The sequence below is a fragment of the Theropithecus gelada genome, chromosome 4, assembly GCF_003255815.1.
Source record: "Theropithecus gelada isolate Dixy chromosome 4, Tgel_1.0, whole genome shotgun sequence".
Classification (NCBI taxonomy): Eukaryota; Metazoa; Chordata; class Mammalia; order Primates; family Cercopithecidae; genus Theropithecus; species Theropithecus gelada.
Genome location: NC_037671.1, coordinates 14,304,037 through 14,327,555, shown reverse-complemented (window position 1 = coordinate 14,327,555; position 23,519 = coordinate 14,304,037). Strand labels below are relative to the sequence as shown.

Genomic DNA, 23,519 nt, shown 5'->3' with positions numbered 1-23,519 from the left:
ACTGCAGGGAAGCCTATAACTCCAAAGGAAGGCAGAGGAAGGTCCCAGGGGACAGGTTGTGGGGTGAGTTCACTTATTCCAGTCAAGGTGAAGGAGTTGCCTCTGGGCTTCACTCTGAGACTTGCAGCCTAGTGTGCTAAGCTCCCGGTTCCCAAAGCGGCCATTCCCACGCTGAACGGCATTACTGCCTCATCAGCAGCTTGTCAGCTGTAAATTCTAATCCCAGGCCGGGTCTCCCTTCCCAGGACCAAAGTCATAAAGATGTTTGCCCTTGCACGGGTGTTTGACATGTGCTAGGCCACATTTGTGTATTTGTCTTAGGGCCCTCTTGAGAGCTTAGCACTTCTCTCTGACCCAGGCTAGGCTTTATGTGCTGCGCATTCCTCCTGAACATGATGTCATGTGCCTCACCATGGAATTCTGCAGCCAGGCACAGGGGCTCAAGTCCAAAGATGGGAGGACTTAAAAGGCTTAAACAAGCAAATGTTTTCCATTATTTAAGGTTTTAAGAAAACTGAATTCTGAAATATTTATGGTCCTGGACTCCTTTGTGGGTCATCAATGACCTCTTTCCTTTTAGGAGGTATCTCATGGAGAGGGCGTCTTGGCCTGCTCCCCTCTGGGGCCACTAACTCACACCAGAGCTGACTCAACCATTCCAGGGGAAGACTGGCAAAGAGTTTATTCACCACACACGTCTAGCTGAAATGAATGAAATCAGACTCAGCAAAAGTCAACACTTAGCATGGAAGGCAAAGCAGAGATGAAGGGTCACCCAGCTGCTGCACACTAGCCTTTAGCTTTAGCTCGAGTTGTTCTGCTTTGAAGGACAATGCCAATCATCTTGTAAGTAAATGAAGACAATGGTTCAACAATGCTGTCGAGTCTGAGAGAAAAGAGAAGCCATCCCTATGCCCAAAATTTAGTATATGTTAGGATTGGGGTGGGTTGCCCAGTGCCTTCTGAGATGACCTGTGCTCTTTTCTTTTATCCAGGAGCAAATAGAATCAATGTGCTCTGCCTAAGGGTCTGGCAGCACAGGAAGTGGTCCAGGATGATTTTAACCCTGTTACAGGATCCAAATAATTCCTGATATGTATGAATGTAAGGCCCGTTCTTGTATCCAGCATTTCTCAGTGGGGATGGTTTTGACATTTTGGGTGGGATGAATCTTCCTTCTGGGAGTGTCTCCAGCACACAACAGGGCACAAAATGTAAGTGGTGTCCTCCTCTGGTCATTGTCACAACCATCCACCCACAAACGCATGCATTCCCGGGCACCACGTGGTGGGTGGCCCTGCCCCCACTCAGCACATTGCAAGCTTATTGCCGTAGAAACTAGAATGCTAGTACTACCCATGGGAGCAGGCAGCAGGCCTGTTCTTTATTTATTTTACTCTTAGATTCTGCAGACCTCAGATTTACCCACTGTTATTGATCTGTGGAGGGCTTTTGACTGCCCATTTTCCCCCTAGAGTGAGCTCATATGAGTGGAAAAGAAGCAAAGAGGTAGCTGTTACACAGCTGTTCCATTCCTGCTCCCTGTTCATCTCCTAATGTTGTGAATACACCCTAAGAATTCTCCCAGGTGTGGATTAAGATGACTTAAGCCAGGAAGAAATTTGCCCCAAGGTACATTTCCCCATCTAACATCCTCATACAGGCCCTCTTGCTAGACCCACATTAATGAACTACAGCTTCTGACTCCCAGCAGGCCCTCTTTCATTTTCCATCATCTTTCTCTGTCTGTATTTTATAGCACAAGCTACTGAAATTATCAGGTGATCAGAGAAGTCTAGAACTGGATATAAACCAATAGATCATCCAGGAACGTGGCTTTCAACCTCCAGACTTTGATGTCTATTGACTGTGAAGATACTGGAGGGGACTCAAAAGCTATTATCATTTTCAAAAATGGTGTCAGAACGGTTCAATGTACTTTAAATAGGACTCACAGGTGTATTAAAATGTCAAGCTTTCTTTTGCCTAAAACTGTATGAACACGGTGCAGTAACTGGTTATTTCAATGCTGACAAAAGTTCTGATTGACAGAATTTGCACTCATTATATATCACTCAGTACCTAACGGATATGATAATTTCAAATCAGGAAGATTGTGGAGAGAGATTAGCAAGAGGTCTTTAGTGGTAAAAGGACTAAGGAAATTGTAGCCCGATTGTCTCTTTCTTCAAAAGTTGAGGCCCAGAGATGTGAAGTGACTTGCTGACAGTTGGATGATTAGTGCTCTAGAACTATGGTGGCCATGCCACACCAGGACAGTTCCTATGTGCTCCTGTTGTCCCAGTACCATCACCAATAGGAATCCCTGTCGCTCTCAAAAGAAATCCAGTTTGATTAATAAATTACATAGTCACTCTACCTAAAACCCAAGTCTCCCACTGCCAATTCATCCCTTTTCTCGCCACAAAACTCTACCTCTTTCTCTCTCTTTCATGGTTCTGAATATTGTTCCTCCTCTCTGATTCCATCTCCTATGTTTTTACAAGTAGGTCATCCTCCACATTTGGGTGACTATAAATGACAGCTCCAACTCCAGATGGCCTGAACCATGGGACCTTTTGTTCCTGAGTGGAGGAAGAAGGAAGATGGTACAGGGGCAGGGGCAGCTGGGCCCCAGGCAAGCCAGGGCCTTGCCCAAGCCTCAGACAGTCACCCACGTGCTCCTATGTTCTCAGTGACAAAGGCTGGGAGGGGCAGAGGGAAGCTGGTGAATTTTTATGATTTAAAATATATGAATCCACACTGGATAGAAAACACTACAATGTAAAACACCACCCATGCAGCTCTGAAAGTCCAGAACGTCCAGGTGACTCCAGTATGGTGTTCATAGACTTTGGCAATACTTTGAAAACCTCTGTGAATAATAAAAGTTAAGCATGAGAAAGAAAAGATTCCCCATGAGAAAATATAAACCAAACCCTTTTCCTTGTCTGCCACATGGGGCCAAACATACCAGTGTGTTTAATTGGTAGATCAATACCACTCTCAAGAATTTCTTAGATGCCATAAACACACAATGCAATTTTGGCGGAGTCCCACAGCAAGCTATAATCATGAGAGGGGAGGACCTGGGTTCAGCAGCTGTGCTTTATTCCTGTGTTGCTTTGAACTCACAGCAGAGCTAAATACCCGGCTCACAAGACCTTCTGATAACAAAGTCCAGCAGACTTGGGAGTAACTTGGTTGTTTTTGGTTGTTGTTGTTGTTTTTTGAGATGGAGTTTTTGCTCTGTTGCCCAGGCTAGAGTACAGTGGTGCGATCTTGGTGCACTGCAACCTCAGCCTCCAGGGTTCAAGAGATTCTCCTGCCTCAACCTCCCAAGTAGCTGGCATGACAGGCATGTGCCACGACACCTGGCTAATTTCTATATTTTTAGTAGAGATAGGATTTTGCCATGTTGGCCAGACTGATCTCGAACTCCTGGCCTCAGGTGATCCGCCCGCCTCGGCCTCCCAAAGTGCTGGGATTAGAGGCGTGAGCCTCTGCACCCAGCCGAGAAACTTGTTAAAATGAAAATTGGGTCTATGTAGACTGGGAGATTAAAAAAGACTCCATTTTAATATAAGGAACCTTGCTTTACTGTTTCATTAAAAGGTTTGCTAGTACAAACTGAAAATGTAGGAGCCTTTTTTAAAAAGCAGGAACAAAAACAACAACCTCTGCTGTGAAAGGTACTAAAATAAAAGCTGCTTTTTTTTTCTGCAGTCTCTCTTTTGACTTGTCACAAGGCTTTTAAAATCATTCTTATTTGCTATTTAATGCCAGTCTAAGTAAAGGAAAATTAAAATTTTAAATTGTTAGCATGAATCTTACCTTTCATCTTTATATTGTGCAAAGCCAGCTTTAAATGAAAATATAAGAGCATTTAATTTGTATGCTAAATTGTTCAAAATGATGTAATTTGCATATTTCATTCTTATCAGAACAGTGGAAAACGCTGCACTAAACTAATTCAATGCTTTCATTTCACTTCTCAATAATGCACATTTTTTTTTTTTTTTGAGACACAGTCTCGCTCTATCCCCCAGGCTGGAGTGTAGTGGCATGATCTCAGTTCACTGCAACTTTTGTGTCCTGGGTTCAAGCGATTCTCATGCTTCAGCCTCCTGAATAACTGGGATTACAGGCACCCGGCACCACGCCCTGCTAATTTTTGTATTTTTAGTAGAGACAGGGTTTTACCATGTTGGTCAGGCTAGTCTCAAACTCCTGACCTCAGGTGATCCACCACCTCGGCCTCCCAAAGTGCTGGGATTACAGGCGTGAGCCACCGTGCCCGTCCTGATACACGCACATTCTATCAACACTCTCTATCTTTGGCTTACTGAGAAGTAAGGAAGAATTGAAAAAAAAAAAGGCCTATGGGTTGCTTTATCTTTCCCTTTCTCTCTGTGTCTTCATTTTCAGTGTAAGTTGTTTGCAAATGCAAAGAAGTAACATGAGTAAGAAAGGACAAACCAAGTTTCCTCAGTCATATGTTTCTTAGAATACCATTGCTGCCTTTGTGTTTGAAGCAAGTTTTGGTCCTCAAATGGAAAGTGTGGCCTCTCAGGGCTGTCAGCGTCCCTCCCCCTCCCCAGCTAACTCAGTCATAGACAAAACACACTTTGTAGTCACTTAGAAGCTCCATGAACTCCCACACATCATGAATACACCAGAATTCTGAGCTCATGGACAACGCTCCATGTGAAAGGGGTGACAAGAAAGGATGGGCACACGTATCTCCTGTTTCTGCTCCTTCCACGTTGTCGTATCAGAATTCACTTACAAAATACAAGTTTAAAGAGGAAATTATTACAATTTTAATATGGTGGCCGCAGAGCATGAAACTCATCAAGAAGTCCTATGCAAGCACACAGGCGATGTGCCATGAAGCTGGCCCTGCACATGGGGTGGCAGCATGCATGAAAATGGTGAAGAGATCACATGGGATCGGGTGGTACACTGAGAAGGAACTGCGGGCATCCAGAACTGCACACAGGGCAGTGTGCACAGCAGGAGTCCAGGGCAGCCAGAGATTCACTACCAGAGGTACAGCCCGAGAGCACAGGCATGCCAGGAAAGAGGAGACAGGCAGAGATAGGAAGATCAAAGTGGAAGGAGAAAAGCCAGAGCGCTGGTTAACTAAGACACTCAGCCGGCAGTATCGGGAGAGATCACAAAATGAAGGCAAGGGAATCACGGCAGCGAGATACTAGCAAAGGGGCATTGGAAACCAGTGGCCACGTGGCTCTGATCCCAAGCACTGAGTGCCCTCCCCGGCATCTCTGTGGGGCTCTGAGGTACGTTTTATGTGTCTGGACGCGGATCCTCAGCGTGTCCTTCCAGCTCCTCTCATCCCTCTGCCCTCTTGGTAAAAACAAGGCATTTTCTAGGAGTGAGGCAACCTCCCTCCCCGCTGCCCTGTAGAGAGCAACCCTTCTGCTTTTCCAGTGTTCTAAGAATACTTTTCCTGATTTATCATAATGAGAACAGGCGGGAAACTAGCTACGTTGAACATGTGATGTACAAGGTGGTGAATGGTGACCCGCCAGTGAGCAGGACGCCGGGACCTTGTGCAACCGTGAGACTTTGCAACACCACAGCGGAAGGCTGTCCCTCAGAGGTGTGTAGCCACCTAGGGGCCTCCTTCTACCACCCATGACTAAGTCTGCATTAGCTTAGAGCAGGGTTTCTCAGCCTTGAAACCATGAACATTCGCAGCCAGACAGTTTTCTGTTGTGGAAGACTGTCCAATGTACCGTAGAATGTTTAGGGGCCTCTCTGGCTTCCGCTCACTACATGCTAGTAGCAACCCCCTTTCCCCACCGTGTCACAATCAAAAATGTCTCCAGACATTGCTAGATGCCCCCTGTGGGAGATCATCACCCTGGGTGAGAACCTGTGACTTTGAGCACATGAGCCCTGCAGAGGATCATGTCTGAGAGGACGCCACTCCCACCACGTGCTCTTCCAGCTGGACTGGCTCTTCGTCTTTGCAGTGCCTGCTTTTCTGAAAGTGTCTCTTTATTGCTTTGTCTTCCTTCTAACACTATATCTCCCACTCCTGGGCAAGTTAGTAAGGCCTGGGGGTGTAGTAAAGTCACTCAGTGGGCAGTCTCCTTGCTCTGTGTCCACCCAAACAGAGTTAGGTCAGCCTTGAAAGTCACTGCAAAATATATATATCCTGAGGCCTGCAAAGATTTTTGTGAGTTCACCATCCCTTTTCTAACTCTCTGGGGTACTGTGTACTACTATGTACTATGCTCAGTGTTTGCCAGCCTTGTCATATGTTTTGTCTCATTTAATCCTCAAAGAGAAAAAAAAAAAAAACTCCTGTAACATAACAGCATATCTCCTATAACTCTTAAAAAAAGTTCCCATAAAATAGTATTGACTCCCATGCTGGGAATTAATAAGTAACTTGCCTAAGACCACCCAGGTAGTAAATGGATTTGAACTTGGGTTTTTTGGCTGCTGATCTAAGACCTTTTCTATCAATGTTTCTCTGGCTAAGTGCATGTAAGAATCACCTGTGGGTGTTGCGAACAATGCAGGTTCCCAGGCCTCGTCCCTAGAGCCTTGGTAGGCAGGTTTAGAGCAGGCCCCTAGGATCGGAATTTGAAACAAGCAATTCCGGTGATGGCGGTGCAGGTGACTGCCCCTTGAGAAACACTGAAGTCCATTATTCTGTGATTCCTGGAGAGCTGTCAGGGAAGGAGAGAACAGAAAAGAGAGGAGAAGGACTGAGAGGGATTGAAAGCACTCAGACTGATGCAGGATTGAGAGGCATTGGTTCCCTCCTTCCTCTCTCGTCCTTGCAGGCTCAGCCGCATGTCTGACAATGGCAATACCATGTCCAAAACTCCACACCCATGAGATGCCCCTTGACCTCTCCTGCCTCTGTGTGCTTGGGCAGCCTGGGTGTGGGTTCCCCCAGCTCAGTCCTCAGGTGCCAGGACCCAAGCTCCCATCAGCGAACCTGACTAATTCACAAAGCAGTTCTTTTTTTTTCCCTAAAGTTCTGGGGTACATGTGCAGAACGTGCAGGTTTGTTACATAAGTGTACATGTGCCATGGTGGTTTGCTCACCTATCAACCTGTCATCTAGGTTTTAAGACCTGCATGCATTAGATATTTGTCCTAATGCTTTCCCTCCCCTTGTCCCCCACCCCCCAACAGGCCCTGCTATGTGATGTTCCCCTCCCTGTGTCCACGTGTTCTTATTGTTCAGCTCCCACTTATGAGTGAGAACATGTGGTGTTTGGTTTTCTGTTCCTGGGTTAGTTTGCTGAGGATGATGATTTCCAGCTTCATCCATGTCCCTGTAAAAGACATGAACTCATTCATTTTTTTTTTTTTTTTTGTTTTGAGACGGAGTCTCGCTCTGCCGCCCAGGCTGGAGTACAGTGGCCGGATCTCACCTCACTGCAAGCTCCGCCTCCCGGGTTCACGCCATTCTCCTGCCTCAGCCTCCCAAGTAGCTGGGACTATAGGCGCCCGCCACCTCGCCCAGCTAGTTTTTTGTATTTTTTAGTAGAGACAGGGTTTCACCGTGTTAGCCAGGATGGTCTCGATCTCCTGACCTCGTGATCCACCCGCCTCGGCCTCCCAAAGTGCTGGGATTACAGGCTTGAGCCACCGCACCCGGCCGAACTCATTCACTTTTATGGCTACATAGTATTCCATGGTATATATGTGCCACATTTTCTTTATCCTGTCTATCATTGATGGGCATCAATTCACAAAGCACTTCCATTAGCTTCATTTGATTATGGAAATTAGCCCACTAACATTGCATTTGTTTGTCCACAGATGCTTTCTAAAATCCTTGGCCTTCCCTAGAGATTTTTCCTGGAATCTTTGTCTCCGCTGGCTAGATCATGAAAAACCTGGATCAGCCTTAAGTTGGATATCTGTTCATTTTTGCATTTAAATAGTCTGGCAAAGCAAGAGGTACAACACATCCTGGTTTGATGTACTTTCCAGCAAAAAGTATTAGCAAAACAATAATAATATTCAGAAGGCTCAGTTCCCAGTAGAATTCAGCACATACTCCAGATCTCCTGAGGTTCAGGTCTAGCTGAAGGGAAAGGAATGACTGAGATAGGTTTGAGTTTCAGACTTGTGTTTCTCCCAGCTCCCTTGAGAGACAAAGAAAACCTGCCGATAAACACAAAACACAGCTCATTGCCCTGCTACTTGTTTGCAAGCAATTGTATGTCTGTCCTACACACCTCACCGGGCTCATGGCACTTTAAACAGCTTTCTGTGATGTAACACACCTAGGTTTTCACTCACACTACGCTCAGGGAATTCAGTCTCTCGGCGTCATGACTGCGTGGTCCTTCACTGCTGAAACCATTGCTGCTGGTGGCCTTGGTTTTTATTTGTTAAGCTGTAACTTCAGGAAAGAGCCAATATCCTCCCTCCCTCCCTCCCTCGTTCGTTCCCTCCCTCCCTCTTTCCTTCTTTCCCTCCTTCCCTCCTTCCTTCCTTCCCTCACTCCTTCCTTCTTTCCCTCCCTTCTTCCCTCCCTCCCTCCTTCCTTCCTTCCTTTCTTTGTCCCTCCATTTCTCTGCCTCTTCTTCTTCTCTTTTTCCTTCTTTCCCTATCCCCTCCCTTCATATTCCCTCTCTCTCTCTCTCTCTCTCTCTCTCTCTCTATCATGGTTAACAACACATGCTTCAACAGGTTTTTTGACCTCTTGAGAAGTATGTGGTTAAAAAGTCTCTTTGCTATTCCTGTCTTGTACCTAAGCCACCTGCCCCTACCCCACCCCTGCCATACACACATTCATACACACAAGTAAACCACTGGTACTGATGTATTATTTTTCTTTCCAAAGTGTTTTCAACATATATGTAAGCACATTTGAATAGACGTTGTCAGCCCCCAAACGACAGCCTGTAAAACACAGTGTTTGCACCTTTCACTTTCCACTCACTATTATGTCTTAGAGATCTTTCCAAACATAAAGACCTCGTTCATTCTTTATTATGGCATGTTAGTACTCCAGTTGTATAGATTAGCATAATTTATGTAGCCAATCCTTTATTAATAAAAATTCAAGTTGCTTCCAATACGTGGCTATCACCAACAATGTTGTAGCAAGTAGCCTGCACTATGTCTTTCTGCACATGTGCCAGTCCGTGTGCAGCATAAACTCCTGAGGATGGCATTTGGGGATGAGTGGGTGTGCGCACGTGCAATCTGGATAGATATGAACAAATTGCTCATCGTAGGCACTGTGTGACCCTCTCTTCACCAACAGCACAACAGGGTGTGGCAGTCCCTATTGCAACGAGTTCCTGAGACTTTCCTGGGATAAGAAAAAGGTGAGGGAGTATAGAAGGTTATTTAATTGGAAGTCCAAGTTCCCCCTCTCACTTCCCACAGCTGCAACCATCAAAATTCTCAAACCCGATTCTTTATTATACAACCCAAGAAAGATGTATTTTTATATTTAGAATTGTAACCTAATGAATTAAGATATTTTTTGACTGTGAGTAACAAAATACAGTTCAACTCAGCTTGGCGGTGGGCTGGGGGAGAAAGAGGGGCAGGGGGTGGTCACTGTAAGGAGAAGGACACATTTCATGGTACTGGACGCAGGAGTGCAGTAATGCTCCCAGAAGGGACAGCATCTAGGAGCTGAGAGACCCCAGAACAGCCAGGGATACAGGGCCTGTCACCCATTGCTGCTTCTATTTGGGTCTTCTTTCTTGAAATACTTTTTCCTGTCTTCTCTTCAATCTTTACAACAGGTAAAGGTGGAAGCTCACAGCGACCAAATTCATAGCTGGAGAGACTCAGTGACTTTGTGTGCACGTGTGCATGTTTGTGTGTGAGTGTGAGTGTGTGTGTGTGAGTGTGCATGACTGCATCAGTGTGAGAGTATTTGCTTGTTAGTGCGAGTGTGCACCAGTGTGAGTGTGCATGTTAGTGTGTGTGTGACTCCATGTGAGTCGGCGTGTGCGAGTGTGCATGTGCGAGTGTGCATGAGTGTGAGTGTGTATGCTAGTGTGCATGTGTGTATGTGAGTGTGTCAGTGTGTGAGAGTGTGTGACTCCATGTGAGTGTGCGTGTGTGAGTGTACATGTGTGAGTGTGCACGAGTGTGAGTGTGAGAGTGTGTATGTTAGTGTGCATGTGTGTATGTGAGTGTGTCAGTGTGTGAGAGTGTGAGTGCACGGGATGCTTTTCTGCTTTGATTTCCCATTCCCAGAAAAGGGTGTTGGCCCTGAACTTGGGGCCAGGCACCCATGCCTGGGCCAGGCAGCTGTGAACAGCAGAGCTTGGTTATATTGTCCAAGCTGAAATGTGGGTCCTGCTGTTCTGAGTGGGCAGAAGAGCCAGGGGAATCTTTCCAAGCTGGGCAGATATTCCACATGGCATCTGCACAGCCACAAATACAGTTGTTTATCTTTGTCACTTTAATTTTATAACAAAAACATTATAAAAACAAGGCAGAAACATAATGAACTCTAAGTGTCTAATAAATCTCTCGGTTAAATGGCCCTAGTGGTTTCTGAAGTTATCCCAGAATAGGATAATGGCAGAAATGAAGTAGGTATAAACTGGACAAATTCTCACCTCTCCTGTTGTTTCTTTTCAGCAGATAGTTTCCTAAAAACTGGGTTGTCAGATACACTTTTTTAGAGTAAAACAATTTTTTTTACATTTTTAAAAACAAAGCTTCTCTCCCATGAATATCCAGAAAGACCATACATTCACAGGACATATTTCAAAGTGACATGTATTGTCATTTTAGAAGAGTGGGCTGTTTTTTTTTTTTTTCTTTTTTTTAACTTAAAGACAAAATGGCCAGGGAAAAAGCTGCCAAGTCTCTGAGTAATCTTATTGAGGGTTCAGTTTTCTAAGTATGACCTTATGCTAGCAACAGCCCCTGAGTAACAAGAAAACAAGCCAAGCTAGGAAGCCTTGTTTCTATGAGACACAATTGTAAGACAGCAAAGTCTGAAGGTGAATTCTAATTATGTAACATGAATGAGTCATCAATGCCGTCAGAGATCACAGACAATGAAGCAGTGACCCGCCGTCTCCCCACACTTGCAAAGCACACAGGCTCTGTTTCTCATCCCCCCCACACCTTCCTCTCACCCTCCCTTCCTTCCTTCTTTTCTATTTTTCTCTTTTCTTTTCCATTTTGTGCTGCATTACTCAGGGTTCTCCAGAGAAACAGAACCAATAGGATGCACGTATATATTTAGAAAGTGATTTCTTGTAAGAATTTGGCTCATGTGATCATGGAGGCGGGCAGGTCCCAAGATCTGCAGGATGAGTCGGCAAACTGGGGACCCAGGAGAGCTGATAGTGTGGTTCCTGTCTGCGTCTGAGGGTGTGGGACCCAGCAGAGCTGATCACGTAGCTCTAGCACAAAGGCCAGCAGTCTTGAGACCCAGGAAGATCTGATGTCTCCATTTAAGTCCAAACGTGAGAAAAAGCCAATGTTCTAGTTCAAAGACAACCAAGCAGGAGGATTTCTCTCTTACTCAGGGGAAGGTCCACCTTTTTCTTTTATTCAGGCCTTCAACTGATTGAACAAGGCCCACTCACATCGGGAGGGCCACCCGCTTTACCCAATCTACTGATTCACACATTAATCTCATTTCAAAACACCCTCATGGGAACACCCAGAATAATGCTTGCCCAAATGTCTGGACATCCTGTGGCCCAGTCAGGTGGACACATAGAACTAACTATCACATGTGCCTTCCTGTTCTTGGGTGCACTGGTCACGCATGCTATCACCCATTTCCCGTTTAGAATCTTTTCTTTACAGCAAAGTTTCTAGAAAGAGAAGTCTAGACTCTGTGTGCAGTTTCTCATCTCTCATTTGCAGGTCAACCCAGCGACAGTTGGCGCCTGTCCCCATCATTTTGTTGAAACTGATCTCAAGAATCTCCAAAATCTCATTGTCAAGTTATTGCCTCTCATCTTTGTGTAATAACGCACCATCCTGAATCTCCTCCAGCCCTCTCTCTTCTGTGTGGCCCTCTAGGAGTGATAGTCCCCAGGATCCTGCCATCTTCCTCTCTCTCTTTTTTTTTAATTTATTTTTTTGAGACAGAACCTCACCCTGTTGTCCAGGCTGGAGTGCTCACTGCAACCTCCACCTCCCCAGGCTCAAGCGATCTCCTTCCTCAGCCTCCCGAGTAGGTGGGATCACAGGCCCACACTCCCATACCCAGTTAAATTTTGTGTTTTTAGTAGAGACAGGGTTTCACCATGTTGGCTGGGTTGGTCTCAAACTCCTGACCTCAGGTGATCTGCATTGGCCTCCCAAACTGCTGGGATTACAAGTGTGAGCCACCGCGCCTGGCCCCCTATCTCATTTAACAAGTTCTGTCTGGCTGATGTTATAAGCGCTCTTGCTTTAACCACCAGCTCTAAGCTCATGACTGTAAAATCTCTGTCTTCAACATTCTCTCTCTCTGAATCTCAGACTTGGGATATATAACTGCTTACAGATTCTCTCCCCATTGGACATTCTCCACATAAAACTGGAACTTAACATGCCACATTCAAATTCGCCATTTCCCCCATAGACTTAATTTTTAATTTCTTCTTTCCCAGAATGATACTAGCATCCATGCAGTCTCCAAAGGTTTTTTCCGGGAGACATTTATGACCAATGGCTCCCTTGTAATTCAAACCAGTTACTATGCTCTTTTGGTTCTCCTTGCTAAATATCCGTTTCCTCTCCTCTTCACTGTACCTGTCTCCGGCTTAATCTGAACCTTCCTTATAATTCTCATCTGGAGCACAGCTTTATAATGGATTTCTCTCCACCTCCATTTCAACTGCCCCTTTAATGAATTAGCGACTATTTTCAGTGTGATTCTTATGCAAGAAAATGTAATCAAGTTAATTCCCAATGAAAGCGTTTCCAAGCCTACCCCGTTGCCTTTAGGATACAATGTGAAGACAATTGCAACAGTCCGGGAAAGAGGCTGTAAGCTAAGACAGAGGCAACTGAGATGGAGACACAGGGCAGAATGAAGGGAGCTGGGTGATCCTACAAGCTAGAAATGCCAAGATCCCATTACTGATGAGACGATCAGACGTGGGAGTGAGAGTAAAGGGAGATGAAGGAAATCCTCTCCATCTTGACTTTGATAATAAAGTGAATCATAGTCTTGCCCTCTGAGCTGGGGAACTCTAGATCCTGACTTTCCTCAAAGCAAACAGCAAGTGAACTTACTTGGGTGGGGCACCCTGTCTGGGGAAGCAAAGCCTTCAGGAAACTCAAAGATCAGCGTAGAGATGAATCAGAGACCCAGTAATGAAGAAATCAAAATTAATACCAGATGGGTGAGGGAGGCAGTTGAAAGTCTTGTAAATAGTCAGCGTCCAAGAGCACTGGAGGAGTGGAAGGTGCCACAAGCAATGCTCTTCTGCCAGGAGATTCCTAAAAATCTCTAAAGACCAGAGAAAGAATCAGAGCCATGTGCCCAGCAAGACATTACCTAAGCTCAAAAGGGTTTAAAGGACTCATAACCCTGCCTTTTACCCTCAATTATTTCATGATCACCACCATGCCCTTTTTCCTGGTCAGGTGGTTGGCAGTAGTTTGGAATATCTTACTGTTTGTAGAACACGTTAAAGCATGAATGATGTATTGCTATGCCTTCAGCGTGCATATTTGGATGCCCTCACAGATGAACTAATAGCTCTTTTCATCTCACTTTCCTTATTGAGTCTTGCCCATTTACAACAGAGGAAAGGCTTGTTTTGTAGATCTTTAAAACACACCTGAGGATTTTGAATTCATTTATAAGCCAATCCCCTCCAGTGATCATTCAGTAAGAACCAAAGTCATTTGCAAAGCTATACACCAACAACATGTAAACTGGTTAAATGGAGCCAAACCACCCAATTTGACTGTTCAGCCAAATTCAAGTACGTCCAATGCATTGGGATATTAAATCCCAACAAATTCTTCTTTGGCATGGCCTGACAAGATCACTGGTATTTATTGGTTGCTTTTATACAAATGGAAAGAAATATATCATAACCAAAAAGTTTTCCCAGGCAACCTTGGTAGAATCTTGCATGAGACCCAAGAGCGGGCTGAAGAACACGATCTTTGCTGCCAAAGAGCAACCTTTTGCTCTGCAAGCAGGTGGCTGATGAGCTGTTTTATGAAGGGTTTAATGATCTCTGTCTGCCTTAGTTACCTCCCAGAATAAACTGTGTGAATCCCAACGTGGTAGAAGGACTGACTCCCTCATCAACTGTCAAGCAAAAATCTTGGTAGGGCTCCACAGCCTGGGGAAATAAAATTGCTAAGGAAGACAAGTCAGTGACTCTGTAGTTTCAAGGGACCTCTGCTTCAGATACTGTTAGCAGCCCAGGAAGTAGCTCTGCTGGCTGCATTGATCCTGGGCCCAGAATTACCCTCAGGCAGAACCATCAGGAAGACAGAGCTAAATCAGTCTCCATTCCCTTAGGACACTACTCTTTTGGCCACAGGCTAACCAGAGAGCTTCACTCAATTTATAACATTCATAACTGATAAAGGCCTTTTCTGGTATCCCACTAATTATATATCCAGGTTATAACCTAAATAAGATACAAAACTGAGGATGCATTTTTGTGTGATTTCTTTATTTTACACACGAGGAAACTGAGACTCAGGAATGGCTGAACTGCCCAAAGTTGCACACCTGAGAGTAGAGCCCAGGTCTCCTGACTTGCAGGTTACAGTTCTTCCCGCTGTGAACACCATCACAAGCTGCCAGCTGCACATGGCTGAATGGGAGTTACAGAAGTTTGGAAAACCTGGTGTATCTCTGCAGCTGCCATGTGGCTTTCCATCAAGGACCTTAAATATAAGGGTCAGATATCAGACTAGAGAAACACCCAAGGAGGGATGAGAAAAAACGTAGACTGGATGGTCCACAAGCCTCAGTGTAGGAAATGAAGTGGATTAGCCAGGAAATCAGGAATCTAGACTATTTTGAGGGGGACATAAAAGCTGCCTTGCTCAATCCTGCTTATTTCAATCTATAGAGAGAACCGCCCTACGAGCAGAAGCTTTGCCATTTTTACCCATGCCTGAGCCAAGAGTGCGTCTTCCTTCATCCATATTTCTAGCTTTCTCCCTACACTCTCCTTTCTTTGGAAGGAAGTTATTTTGCTTTCCTATCACTGAAAATTCTAACAGAGCCCCACTGAGAGTCTTCTTCATCCTAGGTCCTCATTTAAAGCAAAATTTTACTGAGCACTTACTATGCACCAGGTGCTCAGCTGGGGTAACAAAGATGGAGCAGTCACAGTTATAATCCACAAGGATCTCCTCATCTAAAGGTTCTGTTTATGTAGAGTGCTGGCTTGCACCATGTGGACAGTGAGCATACTTCTAAACCCCAAATCTCAACATATGGTCCAAGAAAACACTGCTTTTCTAATTTGCAAATGTTTTATGTGAGTGTCTTTAAAAGGCTTACAAATTGAATTGTGTTAGTAAGTCCTATAACAAGTTCCTTTACTAGAAAAAAATAACTTTTATTAAATCAGGATTTTTGAGAAAAGTCTGTGCTCTGTGTTCACCAAATCCATATGTTTTAACTTGTAAAACCTCCCTGTAATCACAGTCTATTGCAGTTGGGAAGGATCTGAAATGTCACCTAATCCACAAGATGTAAAATTTTTATTTTTTAACAATGAAACAATTTTTTAAAACAAATATTACTGTGACTTCCAAAATAATAAAATAGTTAAAACGGCACCTCTCTCCTAAAAAATGATGAGCTTGTTTACTCTTCCTGTTGCAAATGAGGAAACTGAGATCCAAAAAGAGTGAGAATTCAAAGGTCTCAAAGAAAGTTATTTGCAGAGTGAGGGTAGGAACATAGGATCCTTTCCTACTCTCTTTCCACCCATTCATCCATCCATCCATCCATCCTTCCATTCACTTACCGACCCACCCATCATCTATTCATCTATCCACCCATCTATCCATCCATCCACCCATTCACCTATCCATCCACCCATCCATCTATTCATTCATTTGCCATCCATCCATCCATCTACCCACTCATCCATCCATTCACCTACCCATCCATCCACCCACCCATCCATCCACCCACCATCCATCTATTCAACCATCCATCCACCATCTATCCACCCATCCATCTATTCATTAATCCACCCATCCATTCAACCATCCAACCATTCATCTATTCATCCGTCCATCTATCCATCCACCATCTATCTATTCATTTATCCATCCATCCATCATATATCCACCCATTGATCTATCCATCTATCTAGATATTCATCTATCTACCCATCCACCCCCATCCATCTATTCATCCATCCATTCATCTACCCATCCCTCTGTCTACCCACTAATCCATCTATCCATCCATCCACTTCACAAATCTTCAATAAGCCCTGGGGGTCCTGCACTTGAAAGAAAGGTAGACAGAGGCCAGACCATGCATGGCCTTATGAGTCATCTTAAGAATTTTGGACACTGTCTTAAGAACAATAAGAAAAACATTGCAGTACTTTTTGTTTTGCTTGAGTTTAGGGATTTTATTTCAAAAATATTTTATTGTAGAATGTTTCAAAAGTAGAAAGAGTAGTATCAATTACCTAGATTCAATAATTCTCAGCACATGGAAAACCTTGTTTTACTGTCTCCCCACTCTCCCCACCCTACTGGATTATTGGTCTGCAAATACTCAGTGTGAATCTTCAAAAGATAAGGACTCTTATATATATATACACACACACACACACACACACATACATACACACACATATATAATATAAAATCATAATACCATTATCAAACTTAAAACATTTCCATAGTAATTCCATAATGTTAAAAATTCCATCAGTTGACTAAAAAACTTCAGGGATTGGGAACTCACGTGACACAGGTGACATTTTAGAGACATTAGCTCTGGCTGCAGCATGAAGAAAGGATTATAGAGAGATGAGCCAAGTCTCAAAGGCCAATGCAGTAATCCAGATGAGAATGGAAGTGGCCTGAACATGACAGCAGTAGGGACAGAGAGGAATGGAGAGGTACAACAGCACTGCAGGAGGCATCATTGAAAGGACATCTTGAAAGCCATGGGGAAGATGAACAATGGAGACCATTAGGATGAGGCCCAGCACCTAGTGTGGGTGGTGGTGCCATTCACTGAGAGGAGACCAAAGCTGAAAATATCCATTTGGATTAGCAGATGGGGTGTGTCTTTTGGAGAGGTGGAGCACAAGGTGGGAGAGGGACATCAAGGGGAGCTGTCCAGGGCCAGTTGGAGAGAAGACCCGGGCTGAAGAGACAGGTTCGGGAGTCCTGAAGCTGTAGGTGGAAACTGAAGTTGTGGTTGCAGGTGGTGAAAGCAGAGGAGGCTGAGGACAGAACTGGAGGCTCAGTGCCATGATGGGAGGTGAAGAGAAACACCCAGACAGACTAGCACCAAGGAAAGAGCATCATTTAAAAGGGGAAACATGGTCAATGATGTCAAATTTTGCAGAGATGTCAAGTAAAGTCAGACTCAAAGTGGTCCACTGGGTTTAGGAAAAAGGATTTAGAACAAAGGTTGTTGGGAAGAGCCCCTTTGGTGAGGTAGAGAAAACAAACACCAGACGGTCACCAGTGAAAACAGAAGAACTGGAAGTTCCTCCACACCCAACCCAAAGTGCTAGCATTACAGGCGTAAGCCACCGCGCCCGACCCAGTCTGTGATACTTTATTATGGCAGCTCTAACAAACTAATACAGCTGGACACTGTGATTAACGTAGTACTTCCTTCTTTTTATTTAATGTTCACCACAATCTCATGTGGTAAGTGCTCCTGTATCTCCTTTTCTAGATGAAGAGATTGAAGCTTACAGAGGGAAATACACTAACTTGCATAAGGTGGGAAAGTTCATAAGCAGAATTCTAATGCAGTTTCCCAGGGATGCTGTCACGAAGCACCACAGACTGCGGGGCTTAAACAGAAATTGATTGTTTCACAGCTCGGGAGGCTGGAAGAGACCAAGAGGTCGGTAGGGTTGGGGACTCGAGAGGGCTGTGAGGAAAGAATCTGCCCGTGTTTCTTCATATCAGCTTTCCTCTCTATATTACTCCTCTTTACAAGGACATCAGTCCAGTTGGATGAGAGGACCACCCTGCTCTGGTAGGACCTCATCTGAACTAATTACATCTGCAATGACTTTATTTCCAAATAAGGTCCCATTCTGAGATACTGGGGGTTAGGAATTTAACATATTAATTTGGGGGGACACAATTCAACCCTCCTGCCCTGCTTGGATGAAGGCCATGCGAGCTGAAGGACTCAGTCAGCTAGGGGAAAACCTGACTTCAGGGTGTTAAAGGAAAGGTATGACTGCTGGGAGCAAGTCAGGAGAGAGGTCATATACGGAGAAAAGTCCCATAGAAGGCAAGACAGGATGGCATTGAGTGACAGGTGGAGGGATTCACTTGGGCATGAGAGGAGACATTTTCCTTATTGTGACAAGGATGCAGGAAGGAAAAAGGGATGAGTTGAAATGTGAAGTGAATCTGCAGATGTGGAGGAGGGAAGTTGAGGAAGTTCATTTCAGAGGGCTCCTGCTTTCTTTGTGGAGCAGGTGGGGAGACTGCCTACAGAGGTTAACAGCAGGGTTTAAGATTGGGGCACAGAAGACGGACAGGCAATAAAACCAGAGACGTTGAAAAACGTGGCGAAAGTTTGAAACATCCACTGTGTATAAACTGCAGCAGCCTGCTGTGTCTAGAATAGGCCCCATTCAATGTAGCATTGCAGAAGATAATCTACTCTCATTTTAATTAGAAAAATAGGAGAACAGGAAGGTGAGCTGGCCAGGGAACTCCAGAGGGTTGCCTGACAGCAACAAGGATCTAGATGGCATTGGTGACCGTGAGTTTGCAGTGGCACCGTCTGCAGGGTGTGCGGTTTTGCCAGCCATGCTCAATAGCTGGGCGATTGATGCAGAGTAAGTAAACAGTTGGGCTCATCCAAGGCTGGGCTTTGGCCAGGGCAATGCATTAAAAGGACAAACGGCAAGGAGGTTGAGTATATTGACAAGAGGAGGGTGAAGTGGGGAAGCTCAGGGGGTTCAGTGGGCAGAGAGGGAAGTGGGCTTGTGAGGAGGCTGTGGCTATTTCTGCTGAAGAGGCCTGCTCATGGCCCTTGCTTTTGGAGCACATGGCTGTTGCTGCTTCCTGGAGGAAGAGATGCTGTCAGATGTGGCATACTAATGAGCTGCAGGCTGACAGGCTCCCCAGCTGGTCTCCCTCTTCTGCAGTGGTCCTGACTGGTCCCAGCTGGGCAATTCAGCAATCTGTGCTCAGTGCTGCCACAACTCTCAGAGCATGCTCTGGGGACACACACCCCTGTGAAAGGATGAGGTTGGTACCAGCTGCCTTCCTAGTGGCGTGTCGATGTATCCCTGGGTCAGTCTGCTCATTTCTCTGTTATTTTAAAATGCTGTATGGGCTGACTCTGTTTACATCTTGGATTTTATTACTGTAATCTTCTAAGACTACCAGTCTTCCTTTAGCTGCCATATTTCAAATAAAAGCTATGGATATTATTATAAATATTATTGATATTACTATTCTATACATCTACTAATATTATTAGCAGTCAACTTGAAACTCTAAGTTACCATCACTTCAGTATCTTCATGTACAAATAATGGAGAAAAAAAACATAAATATTTTACAGGGGTGGTGACACACTACTATTATTCCTAGTACAAAATGGTCAACATTTAAAAAATATATACTAAATATTGTCAGAAGCAACGGGAGCTATTATACCTTGTTGATGAGAATATCAATTGATACAACCACTTTGGAAACAGTTTGGTATTTTCTGTTAAAGCTGAAAACAAAGCGGGCAAGGTGCTATGAGCCTGTAGTCCCAGCTACTCAGGAGGCTGAGGAAAGAGAATCCCTTGAGGCAGCCTGGACAACACAAAGAAACAAGGAAGGCAGGGAGGGATGGACAGAAACCTATCATCCAGCAATTCCATATAAACACAACAGAAACAGATAAAGATCTGCGTAGCATTATTATTCATAATGGGCTAGTACTGGAAACAACACAATTGTCCGTGAACATTATTAATAGGATGGAAAAATGCTGGCATATCCATACAGTGGAATACCATACAGCAATGCAAATTACAAACTACAGCTACAGGCAATAACATAGATGTATTGCTCAAACATAATGCTGAGTGGGAGAAGCCTACACAAAAGAACTTATGCTGTGATCCATTTACCCAAAGTTTAAAAACAGGGGAAGTCACTTTATTGTATAGGAGTGCCAAGTGACATAGTAAAGCACAGAGAAAACTAAGGAGGGAATGACCAGAAGAGTCCGGATAGTCACCTGTGGGCAGGCCTACCCTCAACAGAAAACTGGCACATTCAGTAATTGAGGACATATAAATATACTTTAGACACTGCTTTGCTTATATACAAATAAAAATCTGCAATATATGTCATATGGAATTATTCTTTTCCTTTGACATGACTTCAAAGTACATATTATCTGATTCTTATCATGAGTTTAAAACAAAGGATCAATGTCTGACATTCTTCCAAATAATAAATTGACAGGATTCCTTGGAGCATTATAAAAAAGTTTTTTTGTGGGGCTTAAGGTAAAAGTACAGATGGAGAACTGCATGTTATGGGCCTAATATTGTATTGTACTATAAAATTGTAAATTGTAAAATTATAAATTAAACTGACAAGCTGTTAAATAAAAGATGTCCCATCCTCCTACTTGGACAAATATCTCTTCATAGTGACCTGAGAAACCACGTTGGATCTTAGAATTCTTGGACTGCTTGGATCTTCCTGCTAGAACATGTGCCACAGGAAGAAGCTTCCCCTACATCCAGCCATCCACCTCATGCCCCAGCCCTGTTCCATCCCATAACCCAAGGGCCTTGGTGCTCATATATATCACTCTTGAGCCCTCAAGTCTAAACTTCACCCGTGGCCTTTTACAAATATCTGCTTCCATGTTCCCCTCAGGAAGGACTTAAAGATGAGCCCACAAAGACCAGGAAGTAGGTTTGGAATCATTTGAACAGGAAGTCCCAATGTCCTGGTCCTTGGCACGCGGTCTCGAAAGGGAGACATGGGTCTCAGGTGGGCGTGGTCTCTTGGTCCCACAGACCTCTTTCCCCTTCAGAAAGTGCGTGGCTGGAGGAGAGACGGAAGCCCAAAAGCACAAGGCCCAGCACAGAGTCCCCGGTGCATGCGGATAAGGGTAGTACCTCTTTATGAGAAAGAAAGAGGTCACATTGGAAAGGGCACTTGGAAAGCTTCTGGAGTCCTGGCAGTACTCTATGTCTTGACCTGCGTGGCAGTTAAATTTATGACAATTTATTAAGCTATACATTCATTTTATACAGTTTTCTATATGTGTGTTATATTTCCCAGTAAAGAATTAATGACGCGTGTGTGTGTGTGTGTATATATATGTAATTTCTGGTACTGTAGTTTATGGTATCCCCATAGACAAATCAGCTCTGAGAGGTGTCTTACAAGCGCAGACACCTTGGGCAGTTAAAATGCCTCGAGGTGCGAGTACCTAAAGAAGCAATAGACAGGGCGCTGGAAACACAGTAACTCTCCCTTCTGGTTCTCCACCCCGTGTGGGGCCAAGATACTGGGGAAACCACACATGGGTTCAGGCAGAGCAAATGAGTCATGGGCCCGTGTCCTCTTGCCTAGCCACTGCAAGTGCCTCAGAGGAAAATTCCTTTTTGCCCCTCCTAGCCAAGATTATAAACACTGTGTTTATCAAACTGAAATTACAGGAGGCTGTTCCCATCCTGGTAGAAGCGAAAGGAGACCAACTCCCAATTATCCTGTTTGGAAAAGAGTTCTAGGAAGACTTCCTCCTAAGGGCAGCTGCATAGGTTCATTAAATTGTTTGCTGAGCTTCTATTATGTGCCAGGCACAATTCTTATTTTTCTGCTTCCCCTTTTAAAGCAACTTCTTACATTATTCTTGATAGGAAAACACCGTCCTTTTACAAAGATTCACATTACCAATTCTCAAAAAGATATTCATGTGCCCTATGTGGTTTAAATATGAGGGTTTTTCTAAGAATATACATCCCAACTATAACCTACAAATACATACACATACACACACACACACCACCTCAAAACAGCCTTCCAGCTGCAAGATGTTGAAAGAGAAGTGAAAAATTGGCCAGTACTAACTCACCGAAAGCCCAGTCCATGTTTTTCCCAAAAAAATCAAATTCTGGGCTTTGCATCTAAGCTATTTAAAAGCCACATTTCCAAAACACTAGTTTTTCTCCTTTTCTGGAAAGAAGAAAAGCATATGGCTCCAGTGACCTTCGCAAGCTGCTGGTAAGAGGTAGAGTCAGGCACATCTTGTGGCTTCAAAATGATAAAAGCAGTAACATATTAAGTTGGTTTAAAGGGGGATGGTGAGGCCACAGGGATGGGAGAGTAGAAAACAATCAGTGAAATCCATGACAAGACTAAAACTGTAGGTTACAGGCAAGGAAATTTCACTCTCACCTCTACTATCCATACAAAACACCTGGCAAACATCTACCCATCTCTCAAGACTCCATTCAAGATTGACCTTCTTCCTTTGTGCCCCCACTGGATCCACTGCACATTTGACCCGAAATGATGTAACATTTTATTGTGCAGCATTTTTTTGTTTGTTCAGTGAGACTGTGGGATCCTTGAGGACATTACTATAGTTTATGCATCTTTGAAGTTCCAACTAAAGCACAGTAAGAACCCCATAAATGCTTCCTTTGATTGCATGAATGAATGGATGATGGATTCCATTCACGAGACTATGGATTTGGCTTTTCCAACTGCTCTGATGCAATCCTTAAATGATGAAAAGCATCTCAATTTTTTTCAGAGTTTACCAACCTTTCCATCTCTATCTCCTGTTTTCAGATTCAGTAAGCTGTGAGGTCTGTAATGTCAGACACTGGCAAACATCACGTGTTCTTCAAGTAGAGTTATGAAAACGAAGAAACTGGTTGGAAGAGTAAAACGTCGGAATTGTCCTTTCCAAGATCCAGAGCTGCAACATTCCTTGGGGGAAAATGTGGACAAGGGTGAGTACTGAGAGAAAAAAACAGACAATTTGTGATTCCCCTTTTTCCAGTTTGCTCAGCCCCTGCAATAATAATACAAATAGTGGGGAGTTTTTTGCTGGTTTTTTTTTTTTTTGGTTTGTTTTTGTTTTTGTTTTTGTTTTGGTCATACATACCTGCAACTAACATTTGGGGAAAATACTGTTAAGTTTAGACTGCCAGATTTTGCTCTGTTAGGTGAACTTTTTACATGGATACACTGATGCCCACAGGGCATCCTCTTCCATCCTGAAATCTCTGGGGAAGCAGTCTTCTGGGATGCAGATTGATTATTCCAATTAGCATAATGGTGCCTGAGCAAGCCTGGAAGTTATACCCACTGAACTACTCATTCAGAAG

At 44.1% G+C, this 23,519-nt stretch overlaps 1 protein-coding gene across 1 annotated transcript in view; it reads left to right on the top strand.

Moving 5' to 3' along the window:
* NEDD9 (neural precursor cell expressed, developmentally down-regulated 9) overlaps positions 1 to 23,519 on the top strand; it is a 203,048-nt gene that overhangs the window by 54,915 nt on the left and 124,614 nt on the right. Inside the window, exon 2 of the mRNA XM_025382551.1 lies at positions 22,978 to 23,141. Coding sequence (XP_025238336.1) covers positions 23,130 to 23,141 — 12 coding nt within the window. The 5' untranslated portion in view covers positions 22,978 to 23,129. The remainder of the gene's footprint in view (positions 1 to 22,977; positions 23,142 to 23,519) is intronic.